Here is a 20,459-nt window from a genome sequence, read left to right as displayed (position 1 = left end):
ATGAAACTTCCTCTCTTTATCTTAAAGCGGGCGGACGTGTTTTTTTTGTGCGCACTACGTTCTTGTAAAATTTGCAATAAGCTTTCTATAAACAATCGGTGTTTATTTCTTTACAGATATAAAAACAAATTGCAATTTTTTAGATCCGTATCGCTTCGCGTGTGCAGTGATATATTTGGAGGTAAAATAATTATTTATTTAATTTACTTTCCAAACATAGCCCTGCTCTGCTTCTTCATCTCCTACGGTGTTGTTGCTATTCTTTTGCTTCTACTCTCGCTCAATAGAGATTCTTATCTCTATTTCTTTAAATCTTACTAACTTGCACTAACTGCTCTCTTTAATCTCCCCTTCTCGTTTCCTTGGTACAGTGGTTCAAGGTTCCTCATTAATAAAATCAAATAATATTTTTAAATTAATTATTAATTTTTTTAATAATTTTTAATAAATTAATTATTTAATTTTTAATAATTTTTAATAAATTAATTATTTAATTTTAAATAATTTTTAATAAATTAATTATTTAAATTTTTAATAATTATGGATTTTAAATTGGTCTGTGCATTAAAGTCTTGCAATAAGACAATCTCGTCTTCCCAGCCTACCATCCATTGCTGGCTCTGTGAAAACGTTTTACACGCTAAGTGTGCCGGGTTCACGGCCTCAGTTTCGGATGCAATCTCGCGTAGGTCTGGACTCCACTTTTGCTATGATGGTTGTCGTGCTGTTCAGGACGAAATGAGGTCGTTCATGAGGCAGACTAAAAGCGGCTTCAAGGAGTTTAGTGGTTATTATCCGCGATTAGTGGTTTTCGAAAAATCAATGACCAACTCTGTGCGCTTGATACCCAGTTTAGTAGCCTTCAACTACTAAATGAGTCTCCAAAGCGTAAGAATTCCGCTTTTAGTGATGTGCTCGGGTCGAATAATCTTCAGCCTGCTCAGGCGACAACTATGCAGCCGCTTATATCTCTGGCCACCCCAAGGGCCGGACCTGAGAAAAAATTCGGCTTCCGAATGTCTCGGAATCAATGAGCAATTGCCCGATATGTCCTCTGTGGCATCGCTTCAAGTGATCCCAGACCCAATAATTCAAACTCCTGTAACAGTCACCAAACAGGGTAATAAACCGTCCGGACCCCCGGTACGCACTGATGCCGCAGTATTAGTTACGGCGGCACCAAAACCCTTGCAGGTGATCCCACCATCCAAACACATTTTTGTTTCCCGGCTTGCCCCTGATACTTCGGAGATTGATATCTCGGCTTACATCAAAGCCAAAGCAAAAGCCGACATAAAGGTGGTGGATATTGATAAATTTAAATACACCTACACCAGACACACGTCATCTTTCAAAATACGTGTGCCCTTGCAGATGTTCAATACGATCTGTTCCGCCAGCTTTTGGCCAGAGAACATTTTCGTCCAAGAACATCAACCAAGTACGGTGAAAAAAAAGATAACCAAACCTGTGGGTGTAAAACTCCCACATGTTAAGGCCACTGATCAACCTTCCACCTCGTCTTCCTCAATCTCAAAAGACTAATGTCTTCATTAACACTTACCTATCAGAATACAAGAGGGTTACGTAGTAAACTTCCCAAACTGTATTCTGATAGTTCTTTTTTTGCATCCAACATTATAGTATTTACAGAAACTTGGTTAAAGCCGGAGATCTTAAGCTCCGAAGTTTTTCCTAGTAGGTACACCACTTTTAGATGTGATAGAACTTTGCGAAGGGGAGGAGAAGTGCTAATTTCTGTAGACTCCAAATTCGCTTCTGAAGAGGTAAAATCACAAGAGTTTGGTGACATTGAATTTCTTTGCATCAAAATCACTTTGTCCGATCAATCTTTGTATGTTACCTGTTCGTACATACCACCTTCGTCCGAACCGCCAACATACTGGCAACATTTGTCCGCTATTCGTTTGGTTTTCGATCGTCTGTCTGATGGTGACCAGCTGATAGCTCTGGGTGACTTTAATATCCCAGAACTTATGTGGTCAAATGTTGATAATTCACCGTCTTTACAGCTTAATTCTCACCATGACTTCCCTGAGGGCATGTTCGACATGTCACAAGGGCAAATTAACCACGTTAGAAATTCTTTAGGTCGGCTGTTGGACTTATGTTTCGTTTCTAATCCTGATGGAATTACTCTTTCCAGAACTTTGCCCCTTTCTAACCCTGAGGATCCATATCATCCCACTCTTGAGGTTTCAATCGAAAATAATTACTTTTTTGACCTTAAGTCTACAGTTAAATCTCAGAAAGTTCGTTTCTTTCGTAAGGCTGACTTTACGAAACTAAATAAGTTAATTTTGGAATTTGATTGGTCTGATTTACTGGCATGCGAGGATATAAACATCGCATTACAAAAATTTTATTACACTTTGAACATATTTTTCGACGCTTGCGTGCCGTGGAAATATCCGTCCGCTTCAACGAATCCGCCTTGGTATACAAGGCACCTTATAAATTTAAAGAATAGTATGAGTAGACTTTTAAACAAACATAGATTATCTGGCTGTACAGTTAGTTATTCAAGATACTTAGTAGCTCGGTCCAATTTCACCGTGCATAACGCAGAATGTTATAGGAGTTATATTCGCCGCTGCAGGATTCAGTTTACCCAGGATCCGGAGGAGTTTTATAACTTTGTAAACACTAAGCGTAAACATGTATCTTTTCCCCCACTGCTTACGTTTGAGAACTCTTATGCGAACACCGATCAGGCAATGGCCGATCTCTTTGCACAGTTTTTTCAAACTAAGTATTCACCTAGCAGCAGTTTAGCTCAGCCTTACACTTATAATATCCAATCAGCCAACCTTATATTTTGCCCATCTTTCGATCAAAGTGGTGTGTTATCGGATCTTCTTAAAGTTAAGCCCATGTATTCGCCAGGCCCTGATGGAGTACCAGGCTGTGTTCTTAAGTACTGCGCCGAGGCACTGTGCAAACCGCTCGTTAAACTCTTTAATCTATCGCTGGAAACTTCGATCTTTCCCCTTATGTGGAAGGAATCCTTCATTATTCCGCTGCATAAAAAAGGGAAAAAATCCGACGCTGCTAATTATAGAGGCATCTCTAAATTGTCAGCAATTCCAAAGCTTTTTGAAAAACTTATCACTCCACATTTGCAACACCTATGTAGTTCAATAATAACTCCGTGCCAGCATGGCTTCATGAAGCGCCGCTCCACCACTACCAACTTATTGGAGCTAACATCTTTTATCACGGATGGCTTCCGGAATGGCTTACAAACAGACGTCATATACACTGACTTCAGTAAAGCATTTGACTCTGTTAACCATTCGCTTCTTATAAGTAAACTCAGTCTTTTGGGATTCCCAACTGATCTTCTTATGTGGATTTCGAGCGTTTTGGTGTTTAGCAAATAACCTAAAGCTTAATGGATCGAAATGTAAACTTATGTCTTTTTACCGATCTAGTCCTCACCAGGCTATGTACTTTCTCTATGGGAACGCCTTAGAACGATTAACTCAGGTTAACGATCTAGGTGTCCTATTAGATTTGAAACTTAAATTTACCGACCATATATCTACCATGGTTAATAAAGCTATGGGTGTGCTTGGTTTTATTTAAAGATGGTCAAAAGAATTTAATGACCCGTACTTAACTAAAACGTTATATACATCACTGGTCCGTCCGATTCTTGAGTATGGATCGTGTGTCTGGAGTCCTCAATATGGAGTACACCAAGATCACATTGAATCTGTACAAAAAAACTTCCTTACTTTTGCGCTTAGGGGACTTAATTGGGATGCAAATCTTTGCCTCCCCTCTTATCATAGTAGACTTTTACTAATCAACTTACCATCATTAACAAATCGTAGAACGATGCTGGGTGTCATGTTTTTATATTATCTTATTTATGGAAATATAGACAGCCAGCATTTACTAACACGCTTAAATTTTAACATTCCTAGTAGAAGGACCAGAAACTTTCGTCCTCTGCTCCTCACCCATTGTAGTTCGACATATGCCCAACACGATCCGTTCGCTTGCTTAATGCTAAAGATAAAGCCCGTTTAAGCCAAGCGGTCGAGAAGAGTCGGCTTGCGACCAACAGTAGCGATAAAATCAATAAAGATAAGACAAACTACAGTTAATATATTTTTGTGATTTAATCTTTGCCGTGCCTGCTGCCTGATTTGACAATATTCAAATTGTAATAAAATTTATATTAGACAATGCTTATATCTTAACATGCCAGTAGATCGGACCAGTTAAAATCTTAAATTTAATTCAGCTTTACGAAAGAAAGGAACTTTATGAGATTTAAGTAAAGACTTGAGGTCAATTAAATTATTAGTTAGACCAAGTGACATGCCAAACTTGCCCACGGAAAAGTCATGGTGCGTGTTAAGCAATAAAGAAGGTCAATTATCAATATTAGACCATTTGATTTTAATACAAAGGAATTGCATTACTCTTGTGAATACCTTTTACCACATCTAAAATATGTGTACTTATTTGGAAAAACTTCGGAGCTTAAGGCTTTAACCAAGTTTCTGTAAAGACTATAATCTGGGATGCCAAGGAAGAACTATCAGAATACAGTTTGGGAAGTTTTCTATGGAAGCCTCTAGTGTTCTGATAGGTAAGAGTTGGTTAAAAAGTTAGTTTTTTGAATGTGTGGAAGACGAGTTGGAAGGTTGGTCTGTGGCTCAAACATGTGGGAGCTCCACACTCACAGGTTTGGTAATTTTTTTTCCCCGTACTTGGCTGATTTTCTTGGACGAAAGTGTTTTCAAGTCAAAAAGGGACAGAACAAATCGTACTGAACATCTGCAAGGGCACGCGTATTTTGAAAGATGACGAGTGCCTGGTGTAGGTGTATTTAAATTTATCAATATCCACCACCTTGTCGACTTTTGTTATGGCTTTGATGTAAGCCGAGATATCTATCTTGGAAGTGTCAGGGGCAAGCCGGGAAAAAAATATATGTTTCGTTTGGAGATTCAGTTACTAAAACTGCAGATTTTATTTGTAGCAGGGGTCTGCATGGTTGATTACCCTGTTGGGTGATTTTTAGTGGGGTTTGAACCAATGGGTCTGGTGGTATCTTTTGGAGCGATGCCACAGAGAACATATCAGATTGCTCATTTGTACTGGGAAATTCGGAAGCCGGAAGAATTTGGAAGAATTTTTCCCATGTCCTCCCCTTGGGGTGGCCAGAGATATGAGCGGCAACATAATTGTCGGATGAGTAGGTTGAATAGATAACGATCTCATTTCATCCTGAGTGGCACGACAACCGTCAAAGCAAAGGTTTAGAGCTTTGGTGGAGCTTCTGCGTAAGCTCTTAGGTTTTTATGCTCTTGTTATTCGGAATTGTTTTGGATCGGCCGCGGAATTTGTTTCGGGGTTAAATTCACCCATAATAAATTGAAATACAAATTAAACCTCGTCTCATTAATTCGGTCGCTTTCAAAACGCTGATAGCTTAACATTTGGTGACCCCGACGTGATTGCGCTCTGTTTTATTTGTGATCATTAAAGTGCTTAATGGAAACCTTGTAAAGGAAAACTTGTTACTTTTGTTTCCATTACATTGCACCTTACACGAAAACTTACATAATGGAGTCTGGAGACGTAGTTAGTGCATCGGTTCCTGCAAGCAGGGAAAGACTTTTGCAGCGAAGAGCAGAGGTGACCTACCAGGAGATGGAAGCCCTGCATAATAAGGTCAAGGCTGCAGTGCAGATGGACGATTTGACCATCATGGTCTAGTGAGATGGGGAGCGAATTATTCTAGAAGTTCTCCCAGCTTGTCGCTGATGTGCGCGTTGATATTCATGTGAGAATGGCAAGGTACTCCATGAGGGAGCCTGAACACTCCACTCGTCTCGACGGCACCACTGGTCCCATTGCTCCGTCATTGACAGAACCACCCATTGCGGCTATGAAGGTGCATGGTGGTCTGTTGTAAATCGTCGCTCATGCAGTCAGGATTCCCCGCTGGACCGCGACATCCAATCGGGTTCTCGGAATTTGAAATCGGAGTGAAACCTGAACATCGATCACGGTAGCCAGGACGTGGCCAATTGCATCTCATCAATGCCCCTGCTATCCACCGCTCCCCCCGTAGTCGTTATTTCCACGTCGCATCTGGCAGTTGTCTGGATTTTGTGATGCTGCTGTTCTTAATCCCTCATCTGGCCCGGGATTTGTTTTATTGTCCCCGCTGCCGATTAAGTCAGCGCCCAGGTCTGACTTCATTCTGGAATCTAAACTGCACCCTTCCAATGATTGTGATAGTGTTGGGGATTAAACTCTGAAGGTAAGACACATTTATTTAAATGGTGCAAATTTCCAACCTGACCAATTCCTTGTCAGGTGTCAGGTGAATTATTTAGCATAGGACCTTATCTTAAATTTAGTTTTATAAGCAAACCAAATCAGCCTCGAAGGAGGCTGGAAGGATCAGTCAGGCATTTTCTCAATTGTATAACTTCACTTTTATAATAAGTTAAACGACGAAAATCATCTCATCGTCTTGGGCCCAACGCTCGAAGCAAAATCGGAAAAGGTGAGAGAGTAAACCACAAAGAGTAATAATTGAATGTGAATAAAACATGTGAATACAACATATCGTGACATGTTTTACCTTTCCTTTATGAATAATAGTTTAAATTGTAATATTTCTACCGCTAATTTTTTGGAGTATCCTTAATTATATGAAATAAACATGAGATATTTTCTTTTACTTAGATCACCTAGGATCTTAACATGGCATTTAAATAAGGGTAGACCCCACTGTTTAGGGTAAAGTCTACATGGAAGGGAGGGTATAAACGAAGGACCACAACATCTAGTCTTTCATTCATTAGGTTTAGTAGAATCCACCACCCTAGGATCGGCCTACTCCTACCGCTTTCCTTACCAAATTCCTCATCTCTGTCTACGACGATTTCCGTAACATATATGGTCTAGTTTGCCGTGCCCACACCCACGCCCCTTCCGACTGAGCCAAGCCAAGTACACAGTAAGGGCGCGGCAGAGACCACCCGTGCCGTTTTAGGAATAGTTTACTGTACCTAACCTTAGGACATAAACTGTACGCGTGTGTTACAAGCTTGTCTCTAAATGCTGAAGCTATCGACTCCACACTTTTCGTACATTCTTCTTGTTTTGCACATTATATATCATCGGAGCGGTGGGGATTTGTGGACTATATCCTATAACTGCCATATAACTGATTGAGCAAAAATTGAATTAGGCCGATCGAATTAGGTTACCTAAAGTGAAGTCGGTAGAAATTTCATCCTTTTATCTTAAAAAACAACAAAATTATGCCAATTTCGATCATTCTATGACGGCTAAAAGATATAGTGGGCCGATCCTTATAAAATTCTTTAGATAAGATATTTCTTCCAAATATGACATGTGTGGAAAGCCTAACCCTCTAACTGAAAAAACACCAAAGTTATGGAATTTTCGATCAATCAGTTATCAGACAATCAGAATCAGACAGACAGACGGACATACTTATATCGACTCAGGAGGTGAGTCTGATCAATAATATGGTCGGAGATGTTACCTTTACTGCATTCCACACTTTTGACCAAAATTATAATACACTATGGAAGGGCTTAGAAATGAATCGTATGCAAATTAACTAGAAGCTTAATCCATATTTTATATTTATATTAAAAACAATTATTTTGACACTTGCCACTGAGTTATCGCGAGCTCTTATTACAGAAACTTTACTACTTACGTACCTAGTACCTTACTGGCGAGATAAGCTTGACACAGATATAAACTTATTCTCCTAAATGGCCGACAACGGTAAAAAAAACCTTGCCTTGTTCTGCATTTCTAAATACGACGTGGAATCCGTAGGAACCGTCGACCCTAATTCGACATTCAAATAAATGGTATACGTACTTGTCCAATATTGAGTTCTTGGGGAAACTGATTTAAAACTGCGCCATAGCTGTTTTTGTCCTCATCTATAACTGACACGATGAGTGCTATTAGTTTATGCCAGAAGTCCACACTGTCCAATTTGGGTTCATGATCATCTGGGGCACGCTTAACTTCGTTAGGATCGACCTGTTTTATTAGGGTTTAAAAACAATTATATAATAAATAAATAATATAAAATAATACTAAAGAACTATTTTGATTTGGGTTTTTATTAAGAAGTGTTTGACAAGAACTTCTATTTTCAAAAGAAGTTTTTGTTCGTACTATGGCTTTCGCAGATTTCATGAAAATAGTAAATTAAATTTATCGACCATATGATTGATTATCAACTAATTTAAAATAAAATATATTTGTAAAAGACAATTTTTTAGTTGCACTACTCACTCCGACACACACGGCATGAAGTACCTCCCATTGCAATAAAACAATAAGCAGTGTTACAATTTCTGCGTCCCGAAGATCGAACCAAAACTAGGGAGATCCAGTAACAACAGATGTGGCCTTATTAAAGGTTATATCTATGAAACTAAGCTGCAAACGAAGACGAAAGAACACTTTCGAGCCGTGTATAAATATTTAGACGAGAAAATTAATATACGTATAAGCTGAAAAGCAGCAAGGGTGTCCAAGTGGCAGTAAAGGAAATCAAACCGGACGTTACAAGCGCGATAATTACAAACGCTCTTAAAGAAAAGGACTTCACAGCCCAGAGCTTGTTATGTTTAGAATTTTAACAACATTCTAAACCAAAATAAGAAGCAACAACTACTTTTCAAGGTCGGAAAATTCATGGATTTCCTCTACTCTCTTGCGGCTTATTTTACTGCCACAATAGATGCAAAGTGTGCGCCCTGGAACTTCGAAGTCTTGTAACACCCAAAGGTAGGCAATTTTTCAATACGAGATATACAATGCGAATTATAAATATAAGAAACAAATTGGACTATGGTATGTGTTTGGTCATTGAGATTTTTCAATAACTTTTATCCAAAATCCAAAGTAATTATTTATTTCACCACGTTATAAAAATGTTATAAAATCGAGACAGAAAGCTCCGATTTATGATGCGTATGCACTGAGATAAAGAGTACAAGTGGGCCCGCCTTTTAGCATAGGGCGGGCGAAAGTTCATTAACTTAATGACAAAAATAAAATAAAGCCGAGCGGCCGAGAAGAGTCGGCTTGCGACTTAGCTATGAGAAAAATGATTATATACTAAGCTATAATTATTACATTTATATACATTTTACATTTATATTGAATTTATGCAGTGGCTGCTGCCTGACCCGACATACTCCCCCCAGTTGAGGCCTGTCCTTCAACTTCATCCTTAAGGAGCAATAAGCAAAGCTTGGTCACTGCGCGCTTGGTAGTTCCAGAAGCGGTTCTAACCACCGACACTCGAGGCACTCCATCCTGACCAGGGACTAGATCCAGAATTCTAGCCAACGGCCACTTCATGGGTGGAAGGTTCTCATCCTTGACTAGCACCACATCGTTAATCGCCAAGGCAGGGCCGGACGCACGCCATTTGGAGCGCTGCTGAAGAAGGCTTAAATACTCCTCCTTCCATCGGGACCGGGAAGACTGCTGCAGGAAGGACACACGCTGCCAGCTGTCCATACGGTTGAAATTCAGCTTTGTGACATCAGGCTCGATAAAACTGACTGACGGACCAACAGTTAAAAAGTGGGATGGCGTTAGAACATCAAGGTCTGCAGGATCCTCTGAAAGAGACAATAAAGGCCGTGAGTTTATGACAGCACCAACGTGACAAAGCAGAGTTCGCAGCTCGTCAAATCCAAGAACTGAGGATCCAACAGCCCGATAAAAATGATGCTTTGCGGTTTTGACAGCCGCCAGAGTCCACCAAAGTGCGGAGATCGAGGAGGAATAAAATGCCACTCGATGGACTCAATCGCGCAAAACTCCAGAAGCGCTCGTTGATGCTCATCGCTTATGAAGAGTTGGAGCAGCTCCTTTAGCTCGTTTTTAGCTCCAACAAAATTGGTCGCATTGTCTGACCAAATGTGCTGAGGCTTTCGGCGAGTGCATTAAACCGTTTTAAAGCATGTAAAAACGCAGATGTGGATAGATCCTTTATAAGCTCTAAGTGCGCGGCTTTAGTAGCAAAGCAAATGAAAACACTCACGTAACATTTTACGGGAGCTTTATTGCGAACTTCGGGCTTATAGTAAAATGGGCCGCAAAAATCCACACCAGTCACTCCGAAAACCTGGCAACCGCTGACTCGTTGCTCCGGGAGATCAGCCATAATTTGCTCCATCAACCGAGGCTTGGTCGGCCAGTATTGAGATCGAATAATAGCCAGCAGAGCACGAGGCCCCGTGTGTAGATTACGCTCATGGAAATCATCAATTATAGCCCGAGTAACTGGATGGCTTCTAGGCTATATAATTGGATGGCGACTATCAAAATCCAATGTAGAATTTCTTAAACGACCGTCCACACGTAACCGGCCAAACTTGTCTAAAAAGGGAGAGGATGTGGCAAGTATGCTGGCTGACGATATTTCCTTCCATTCTGAAGCGCCTTTATGTCATCCCAAAAATACACACGCTGCACCAAACGCAATAGTAGGTGGGTTCCAGCCTTAATGTCGCTAGCAGTGACACCCTTGTGACGGACTCGCTGTGAGAACTTGTGCACATAAGCGAACACGCGCTGCAGTGCTGGAAAAGAGTTGGCGTACTTGGAACCAGCTGTCACGTTAACGTACGGGGATTTGATTGGCAGAACCCTTGCCCTTAGCTCCAGAGTGTGTTTTTCAGATAGCACCGCTTCTGGCCATTGGTCTTGAAGTCCAAGAAGAAACGCAGGACCATGGGACCACATGTTGTCAGGAACTAACTCCTTGGGAAGAGCACCACGCGAGAGGATGTCTGCCGGGTTCAAAGACGTAGGAACATAACGCCATTCCATCGTTCTGGTCAATTGCTGGATTGGTGAAACTCGATTGGCGACGAAAACATTAAAACGAGCAGGCTCCTCCCGAATCCAGGACAGCGCCACAGCAGAATCGCACCAGCAGAAATACCTCCCATCGTAGACCTGCAACTGAGCTACTTCCGACATAAGCCGAGCTAGCAACTCTGCTCCAGATAACTCCAGTTTCGGTACCGTAATTGTTTTTAGAGGAGCGACTCGGGACTTTGAGCAGAGTAAATGGCTTTCTGACCTGGTACCCTTGGATACGACATAAATGCAAGCCCCATAAGCCTCGACTTTCATCCCAGGACAACTTCTCACGGCATAGCTTCTGAAGAAATATCTTCGCCTTCGTAATGACAGGTCCAACAAGCCCTATCGGATCATAAAGCCGGGCGATTGAGGAGAGAATGATGCGCCTAGTGGCCTTCGAGGGTGACTGGAGCCCTTCAAACGAAAATAGCAAGCGATCAGTAGAAGGATCCCAAGCTAGGCCAAGAGTCTTCGTAAAGTTGCTGCCATCATCAAACCTTAGGAACGACTCTCGATCCTCTTCCGGTACGTCAAAGAGCACTTCAGAAACATTGGAGCATCACTTTCTCAACCGAAATTGGCCCTTGGCGAGGATCCCCGATGTTTGCTGCATTATGTTGGTAGCCTCCTCTATTGAGTCACCTCCGGAAATTAGATCATCAACATAAAAATCGCGACGCAGAATTTCGGCACCCTTTGGAATATACATAGACTGCTCATCCTGTGCCAACTGATGCATTGCTCGAATTGTTAAAAATGAGGCCGGCTTTGTCCCATAAGTGACCGTATCCAGTTAAAAAACCTGCACCTCATTCTGGGTGGAATTCCGCCAAAGAATGCACTGCAGATAGCTGTCTTCGGGGAAAACTCTAACGCATCGGTACATTTTGCAAATATCTCCTGTAATGGCCACTCGATGGCAACGAAACCTTAGAAGAATGTGCAGCAGCTTTGGTTGGATAACTGGACCAGACATCAAAACGTCATTCAATGAATACCCAGACGTAGTGGCAGCTGAACCATGAAAAACAACCCTGAGCTTGGTTGTTGAGCTATCCTCCTTCAAAACGCAGTGATGTGGCAGGAAATACTGTCTGGCAGGTCGTACTAGAGACATATGCCCCAAATCTAAATACTCCTTTATGAACGCAGCATACTGATCCTTTAATTGAGGCTGACGGCAAAGCTTCCTTTCGATGGAGAGAAATCGCCGTACGGCTAGTGAGTACGACTCACCTAGCAACTCAGAGCTGACCTTTAACGGCCTTACCTTTCTGCATGAAATGCGTCTCGCAATCCAATTCCTCTTTCGTTCACTTCACAATGGGCTCGGAGCAGTATTCGATTTCCCAAAAATTACGGAGCAGACATTCTAAGCGCTCATCCAGCTGGCTTGAGCTCTTCACAACGTCCTTGCGGGCTGTGGCTACGAACGACTTTCTCTCCAGATGTGAACCAACGCCACACACAACCCATCCAAGCCGGGTTTTCTGCAGCACCGGCTGGCCAGCTGAAAGCTGGATTTGACCCACACACAGCAGATCATAGAATAGACTGGCTCCGATAAGTAAATCGATCCGCTGCGGTCGAAAAAACTGGGAATCAGCCAAAGAGAGGTTTGACGGAATATTCCAGCTGGAGATTACAGCGCTGACGAGGGCCGAATATTCAGAGCAACTGGATCGTAGGAGCACATCAACAGAGAATCCGTCTGTCGCGAAGCCAGTGTCGCCGATGCCAGACACTGCCACGTACGATTTGCGTCTGCGAAGCTGCAGCTGACTAGCCAGTCGGGACGTAATCACGTGCACCTGCGATCCAGAATCCAAAACAGCCCGGCATGGAACAAAAACCCCAGAACGACTCCGAATGAGAATGTTTGCTGTGGCAAGTAAGGCTATCTCACCGCTGCGACCCTGGGCAACTAGTGCATTAGCCGTGGATGGTGAAGCGCCTATTGGCTGCGGCTGATGTAGACGCCACAGCACAAGGCTGGCTGCTGGAAGACTGTAACTCCAAAAAATGCAACAGACTGTGATGCCTCCTCCCACAACTGCGACAATTATCAGCGAGGGACTCACGCAGGTGATGGCCAGTTTGGAGACATTTCCGACATAGACCTAGTCGCCTAGCCTCGCCAAGGCAGCTCTCAGGGGACAATGACAAAAATCTTCGGCATGCAGAAACTACATGGGACCACCCTGTCTGAACTGTCGTACCCAAATTTTTTAAGGCTCGCATATGGGCATTGAACTTATCGGACAGCTCTCGAAGCTCTGCCACTGAGTCACCTTCCAATAAATTGAGGCCCAGAATCTCGTTCACATGAGCCTGAAATATCAACCGACGGTTATTAAATCGATTCTCCAAAAGCTGCACTGCGACATAATAATTCTCCTTAGAGATTTTCAAGGAACGGACTGCCTCTAAAGCGGAGTCCCGAAGACAAGATCGCAACCTCTGAAACTTTTCCACCTTACTTATAAAAGGATTGCAGCCTACGATCGTCGAAAAAACCGAATGAAACTCAGTCCACTCTGAATATCCTCCGCTGAAAGTAGGAAGAGGAAGAGGAGGCAAGGCTTGAAAACTCCGACTGAGTGCTGGTTCCACCTGGATACTGGAAACTCCGCTGGCAAGGGTGGAATGGGCAGCAATTCGAGCAGAGCGCAACGACGTCTCATGCTCGATTTCGGCATGCATCGTAGCTAAAAGCTCAGAAACGGCTCCATCGCAAGTCACTGCTAATCTCAGCAATGACTAACTTTTCAAGGTCCCCGTGGATGGCCTTAAAATCATCGTACATGGCGACCAACTGGCCGCCACCTTTGACATTGGCTGCAGGGCGCCTTGAATCCTCTTCAAATCCTGGAGGATACCCTTTGCCTTGCATTTTAAAATCGCACTCCGAGATGGAGTGGATTCTCCTGTGACGGCGCCGCTGGAGTTCATCGCCACTATAATTGAAATACACTCAATTTAGGTAAAAATACGCACAGTTTAATTTTGGCGCCAAAATTATAGTTCTTGTTTATTTTATTTGAGCGCAGCGAACACGATCCCCCACTGTGCGCTCAGAACCGTACACTGAGTTGCGGATTGTATATATATATGAACGCTTGTGTGAGTCGAATGCACTTGCAAGTGGAACGTATGTATGTATGTATGTATGTATGTTGGCGGACCGGATAACAATTGTATGTATTGTATTTATTTATATTTTTAAATAATTTAGGTATACATACAAAATAATTGTTCCACTGATGCACTGTATGCCGTTTTTGTTTAAAATGCACATATGTATGTTAATACACCGCAAAACTAAAACGGGTATGTTCGCACTGTTTTATGCTCGCGGAATTGTTTTATTTATTTTAATAATTATAGTTTATATTAATTATATCATGTCGGGGTCACCAATGTTTGGTCATTGAGATTTTTCAATGACTTTTATAATTAATAATTACAAAGTAATTATTTGTTTCACCACGTTATAAAAATGTTTATTTATTCGCTTATGAAATCGAGACAGAAAGCTCCGATTTATGATGCGTATGCATTGAGATAAAGAGTACAAGTAATGACATCAATGAAATAAAGCCGAGCGGCCGAGAAGAGTCGGCTTGCGACTAACAAAAGCTATGAGAAAAATTATTATATGCTAAGCTATAATTATTACATTTATATATATTTTACATTTATATTGAATTTATGCAGTGGCTGCTGCCTGACCCGACAGTATGTTTCTCCTGAAAGCCTAACAATCAAGCCAGCAGATCCATAGATAGGAAATATAAATCTATAGAAAGGAAATTCCATAGAAATCTTATAAGGACAGGAATTGCAATGAAACAAACTCCATAAATTCAATCAACATACAGAAGAGATTGCGGAAAAAGAGGCTTGTGCTACGATGCACAGCATCTCCTTAAGGAAGCAACCCGATCACTTGACAAGGCTCTCCAACAACCACTTGAAAATGCACGGCTGCGATGCATCGAAAAACTTTAGCCAACTCCTACAAAGAAGGGCCCTGTGAAAGCATTACCCTAATTAAAGCGCACTAACTAGTATAATACTATATCTGAAAGATCACAATATTATCACGGCATACCAATTTAGTGATTGAAGAAACCATGAAAATATGGAGCACGTACTCTGTCGAACGCTTGGGAAAGATCAAGAAACATCGCACTGCAGTATTCTAGATTTCCGAAGGTGATTATTTCTGCTGTTAAACGGTTTGGCTGCTACATTGTGCCATGACTATCGCGGAAGCCACATTGAGCCGTGGTAATTTTTTACGGCTCTGATGTATGGTGCTATGCGAGATATATCGCATTTATCGAAAAGTTTTGAGCAAATTTGCCTTCTCACTTCCTCTCTTCATCTTAAAAAATTTCAAATTCAAAATTTCACTTCCTCTCTTTATCTTAAAGCGGACGGACGTGTTTTTTTTGTGCGCACTACGTTTTTGTAAAACTTGCAATAAGCTATAAACAATCGGTGTTTATTTTCTTTACATTTACATTTATAAAAACAAATTACAATTTCGTAGATCCGTATCGCTTCGCATGTGCAGTGATATATTTGGAGGTAAAAATATTAATTTGTTTAATTTACTTTCCAAACATAGCCCTGCTCTGCTTCTTCATCTCCAACGGTGTTGTTGCTATTCTTTTGCTTCTACTCTCGCTCAATAGAGATTCTTATCTCTATTTCTTTAAATCTTGCTAACTTGCACTAACTGCTCTCTTTAATCTCCCCCTTTCGTTTCCTCATTAATAAATCAAATAATATTCTTAAATTAATTATTAATTTTTTTTAATAATTTTTAATAAATTAATTATTTAATTTTTAATAATTTTTAATAAATTAATTATTTAATTTTAAATAATTTTTTATAAATTAATTATTTAAATTTTTTTAATAATTATGGATTTTAAATTGGTCTGTGCATTAAAGTCTTGCAATAAGACAATCTCGTCTTCCCAGCCTACCATCCATTGCTGGCTCTGTGAGAACGTGTTACACGCTAAGTGTGCCGGGTTCACGGCCTCAGTGTCGGATGCAATCTCGCGTAGGTCTGGACTCCACTTTTGCTGTGACGGTTGTCGTGCTGTTCAGGACGAAATGAGGTCGTTCATGAGGCAGACTAAAAGCGGTTTCAAGGAGTTGATTAGTGGTTTTCGAAAAATCAATGACCAACTCTGTGCGCTTGATACACAGTTTAGTAGTCTTCAACTACTAAATGAGTCTCCAAAGCGTAAGAAATCCGCTTTTAGTGATGTGCTCGGGTCGAATAATCTTCAGCCAGCTCAGCCGACAAATATACAGCCGCTTATATCTCTGGCCACCCCAAGGGCCGGACCTGAGAAAAATTCGGCTTCCGAATGTCTCGGGATCAATGAGCAATTGTCCGATATGTCCTCTGTGGCATCGCTTTTAGTGGTCCCAGACCCAATAATTCAAACTCCTGTAACAGTCTCCAAACAGGGTAATAAACCGTCCGGACCGCCGGTACGCACTGATGCCGCAGTATTAGTTACGGCGGCACCAAAACCCTTGCAGGTGATCCCACCATCCAAACATATTTTTGTTTCCCGGCTTGCCCCTGATACTTCGGAGATTGATATCTCGGCTTACATCAAAGCCAAAGCAAAAGCCGACATAAAGGTGGTGGATATTACAAAATTCAAATATTCTTACACCAGGCACACGTCATCTTTCAAAATACGTGTGCCCTTGCAGATGTTCAAGACGATCTGTTCCGCCAGCTTTTGGCCAGAGAACATTTTCGTCCAAGAACATCAGCCAAGTACGGTGAAAAAAAAGATAACCAAACCTGTGGGTGTAAAACTCCCACATGTTAAGGCCACTGATCAACCTTCCACCTCTTCTTCCTCAATCCCAAAAAACTAATGTCTTCATTAACACTTACCTATCAGAATACAAGAGGGTTACGTAGTAAACTTCCCAAACTGTATTCTGATAGTTCTTTTTTTGCATCCCATATTATTGTATTTACAGAAACTTGGTTAAAGCCGGAGATCTTAAGCTCCGAAGTTTTTCCTAGTAGGTACACCACTTTTAGATGTGATAGAACCTTGCGAAGGGGAGGAGGAGTGCTAATTTCTGTAGACTCCAAATTCGCTTCTGAAGAGGTAAAATCACAAGAGTTTGGTGACATTGAATTTCTTTGCATCAAAATCACTTTGTCCGATCAATCTTTGTATGTTACCTGTTCGTACATACCACCTTCGTCCGAACCGCCAACATACTGGCAACATTTGTCCGCTATTCGTTTGGTTTTCGACCGTCTGTCTGATGGTGACCAGCTGATAGCTCTGGGTGACTTTAATATCCCAGAACTTATGTGGTCCAATGTTGATAATTCACCGTCTTTACAGCTTAACTCCCACCATGACTTCCCTGAGGGCATGTTTGACATGTCACTCGGGCAAATTAACCACGTCAGAAATTCTTTAGGTCGGCTGTTGGACTTATGCTTCGTTTCTGATCCTGATGGAATTACTCTTTCCAGAACTTTGCCCCTTTCTAACCCTGAGGATCCATATCATCCCACTCTTGAGGTTTCAATCGAAAATAATTACTTTTTTGACCTTAAGTCTACAGTTAAATCCCAGAAAGTTCGTTTCTTTCGTAAGGCTGACTTTATGAAATTAAATAAGTTAATTTTGGAATTTGATTGGTCTGATTTACTGGCATGCGAGGATATAAACATTGCATTACAAAAATTTTATTACACTTTGAACATATTTTTCGACGGTTGCGTGCCGTGGAAATATCCGTCCGCTTCAACGAATCCGCCTTGGTATACAAGGCACCTTATAAATTTAAAGAATAGTATGAGTAGACTATTAAACAAACATAGATTATCTGGCTGTACAGTTAGTTATTCAAGATACTTAGTAGCTCGGTCTAATTTCACCGTGCATAACGCAGAATGTCTATCTATTATAATGAAAACACATTCTGAGTAGTAGCCAAGAGTTTTAGTCCCTCTTGGTGTTGATTCTTTTACTTCAAGGCTAAGTACTGATTCCAGAGCAATAGTAGAGCTTTCGCTTTTCTCCTCAAAGTTAAGCCGTGCATGAGATAAGTCCCTTTCACATGTGCCCAGAAAATTCTCAACCGGTCTCTGTTCGCTCACCGACAGTGTAAATTGAGTCGTGTGCTTACGGAGGCATCTTCGAATTCATACATACTAATGTAAGTCGTACATGTGAATATATTTCTGAGGACACCACTAGACGAAATCGATGTGTTTACTCAAATACTTCTTGTATTTTAAGCATTTCCTTGTGTGACGGCAGCCTAAGTGGGCTGGTTGATAATTTCGAGGCTATGTCGTATTGTTACTAGTGGTTAGATGAGATATCCTGCTGGTATTTGTGGGATTGCCTGGAATGTTATTGGCCACACCAAGGTCGATTAGACCAGGAAATTTATACTAGGATTTATACAGGAACCTATATACTTGGTCTCCGGCCTAACCCTGTTGCGGGATAAATTTTTTTTTAAGCATGTCCGTCTATCTGTCTATTTCTACGCGAACTAGTCTCTCAAGTTTCAGTAGACTATATCCTATAGCTGCCATATAACTGATTGATCGGCCATGCCATATCTTTGGTGTTTTTATACCCTTACCGAGGTAATTATAATTTTGGTCAAAAGTACGCAAAGCAGTGAAGGAGACATCTCCGACCCTATAAAGTATATATATTCTTGATCAGGATCACCTCCTGAGTCGATATGAGCAAGTACGTCTTTCCATCTGTCTGTCTGTTTCTACGCAAACTAGTCTCTCAGTTTTAAAGCTATCGACTTGAAACTTTGCACACATTCGTCTTTTGCTTGTTGGCAATATACATATAATATAAGACGGAACGGCCGGGATCGGTCGACTAACTGATTGAACTGAGAAATACCACTATCTAAAATCGTTCCTCGTGGACGAGGCTGCAAGTTTGGTACGCCATTTGCCGATTTCTGAGACCGCATATGACAACGCTTGGGAGCGCCTCAACGAGAGATAGGATCGACCACGTCAAATTATTCACAACCTGTTGGACACCTTTATGGAGCTACCATCGACTAACAATGGAGAGGTATCCATATTGCGTAGCGTATCAGATGGTGCAAATGAGGTCATCCGTGCATTGGACTCAATTGGCCATATGGACCGAGACTGCTGGCTTATCCATTTATTGCTGAATAAAATCGATCCAGAGTCACGCCGCAAATGGGTAGATGCAAGCCGTGCTTCAAATTCACCAAAAGTCGAAGAGTTCTTCAAGTTCCTGGACGCACGATGTGAAGAATTTGAGCTGTGTCAAGCCATCCTGTACCGAGACAGGGTGGTAACGACAAGAAGACAAGCAGAGCCATGGTAACTGCTGCGCTGACAAAATGCGTGAATTGTAATGCTGATGGGCATCAACTGTCTAAGTGTCCTCAATTCATTGGTTTGTCTATCGACCAACGCCGTTCTTTTGAAAAGGACAAATCTCTCTGCTTTAACTGTCTCAAACCATGTCACAGGTCATCAAACTGTAGCTCAAAGTACAACTGTCAGCAGTGTGGCAGCAGACACCACACACTCATACACACGCATGCTATGCAGACCAACAAGGGTCAAATCACATCCACGTTTTCAAGCGATCGCAAGGATCCAGACACGACATCGGTGACTGCGAGTCACATGTCACAGGCACTACTCACGCCAACCCTATTGTCACATGGGCAAGTAGGACGAACATGTACTTTGTCAACTGCATTGGTACACATCCGCAACTCTCAAGGCACATACACAAACTGCCGGGTGCTACGCGACACGGGCTCGGAGTTATCATATGTATCGGAACGCTGTATTAAGGCACTGGGTCTTAGTCGGGTTCCTGGCCGGATTCTCATTTCCGGCATTTCTTCAATCAAGGCCGATACCACGAGGGGATTCAGCACCCTCACGATCAAGTCTCGAGTTTCTGATCACTCGCTACAAGTAAAAGCTCATATTCTAGGAAAAATCACATCTACTCTGGCAAGGGAAAACATCGATGCATCTGCACTTGAGATCTTCAATGGGATTCCGCTTGCAGACACTGAATTCAACTCGGCATCGCCTATAGACGTTTTACTAGGCACCGATTCTGTATGGGCTATTTTAACCGGCAACAGGAAGCTGGATGCGCAAGGCAACATAATAGCTATTTCAACAATCTTTGGATGGGTTATCACATCGATTGCGTATCAAAATCCATCAATCACCACGTCATTTTTGTCTACAGTCGCCACTCACCATGATCCTGAAAATGTTAAGGTTGAAGAGCATTTTCAAACCACGCACTCACGCGACTCCAAGGGAAGATACACGGTAGAGCTTCCATTCAAGGATGCAGATCCACAATTCACTGACACTCTGCAGGGAGCAACCCAACGCTTTGCTTCTGTGGAGCGCCATCTACATAGAGACACAGATCTGCACTCACGGT

At 41.8% G+C, this 20,459-nt stretch overlaps 1 protein-coding gene across 13 annotated transcripts in view; it reads right to left on the bottom strand.

The window, feature by feature from the left end:
- Positions 1 to 20,459, bottom strand: part of LOC6501778 (protein unc-13 homolog B) — a 279,574-nt gene that overhangs the window by 68,247 nt on the left and 190,868 nt on the right. For all 13 annotated transcript variants that reach the window (XM_044717638.1, XM_014904016.3, XM_032455875.2 and 10 more), the window contains one exon: positions 7,921 to 8,088. In XM_044717638.1, the coding sequence (XP_044573573.1) occupies positions 7,921 to 8,088 (168 nt within the window). The remainder of the gene's footprint in view (positions 1 to 7,920; positions 8,089 to 20,459) is intronic.

Source organism: Drosophila ananassae (assembly GCF_017639315.1).
Source record: "Drosophila ananassae strain 14024-0371.13 chromosome 4 unlocalized genomic scaffold, ASM1763931v2 tig00000054, whole genome shotgun sequence".
NCBI lineage: Eukaryota > Metazoa > Arthropoda > Insecta > Diptera > Drosophilidae > Drosophila > Drosophila ananassae.
The sequence above is the reverse complement of the archived record's forward strand: the minus strand, read 5'-3'. Positions and strand labels throughout refer to the sequence as shown.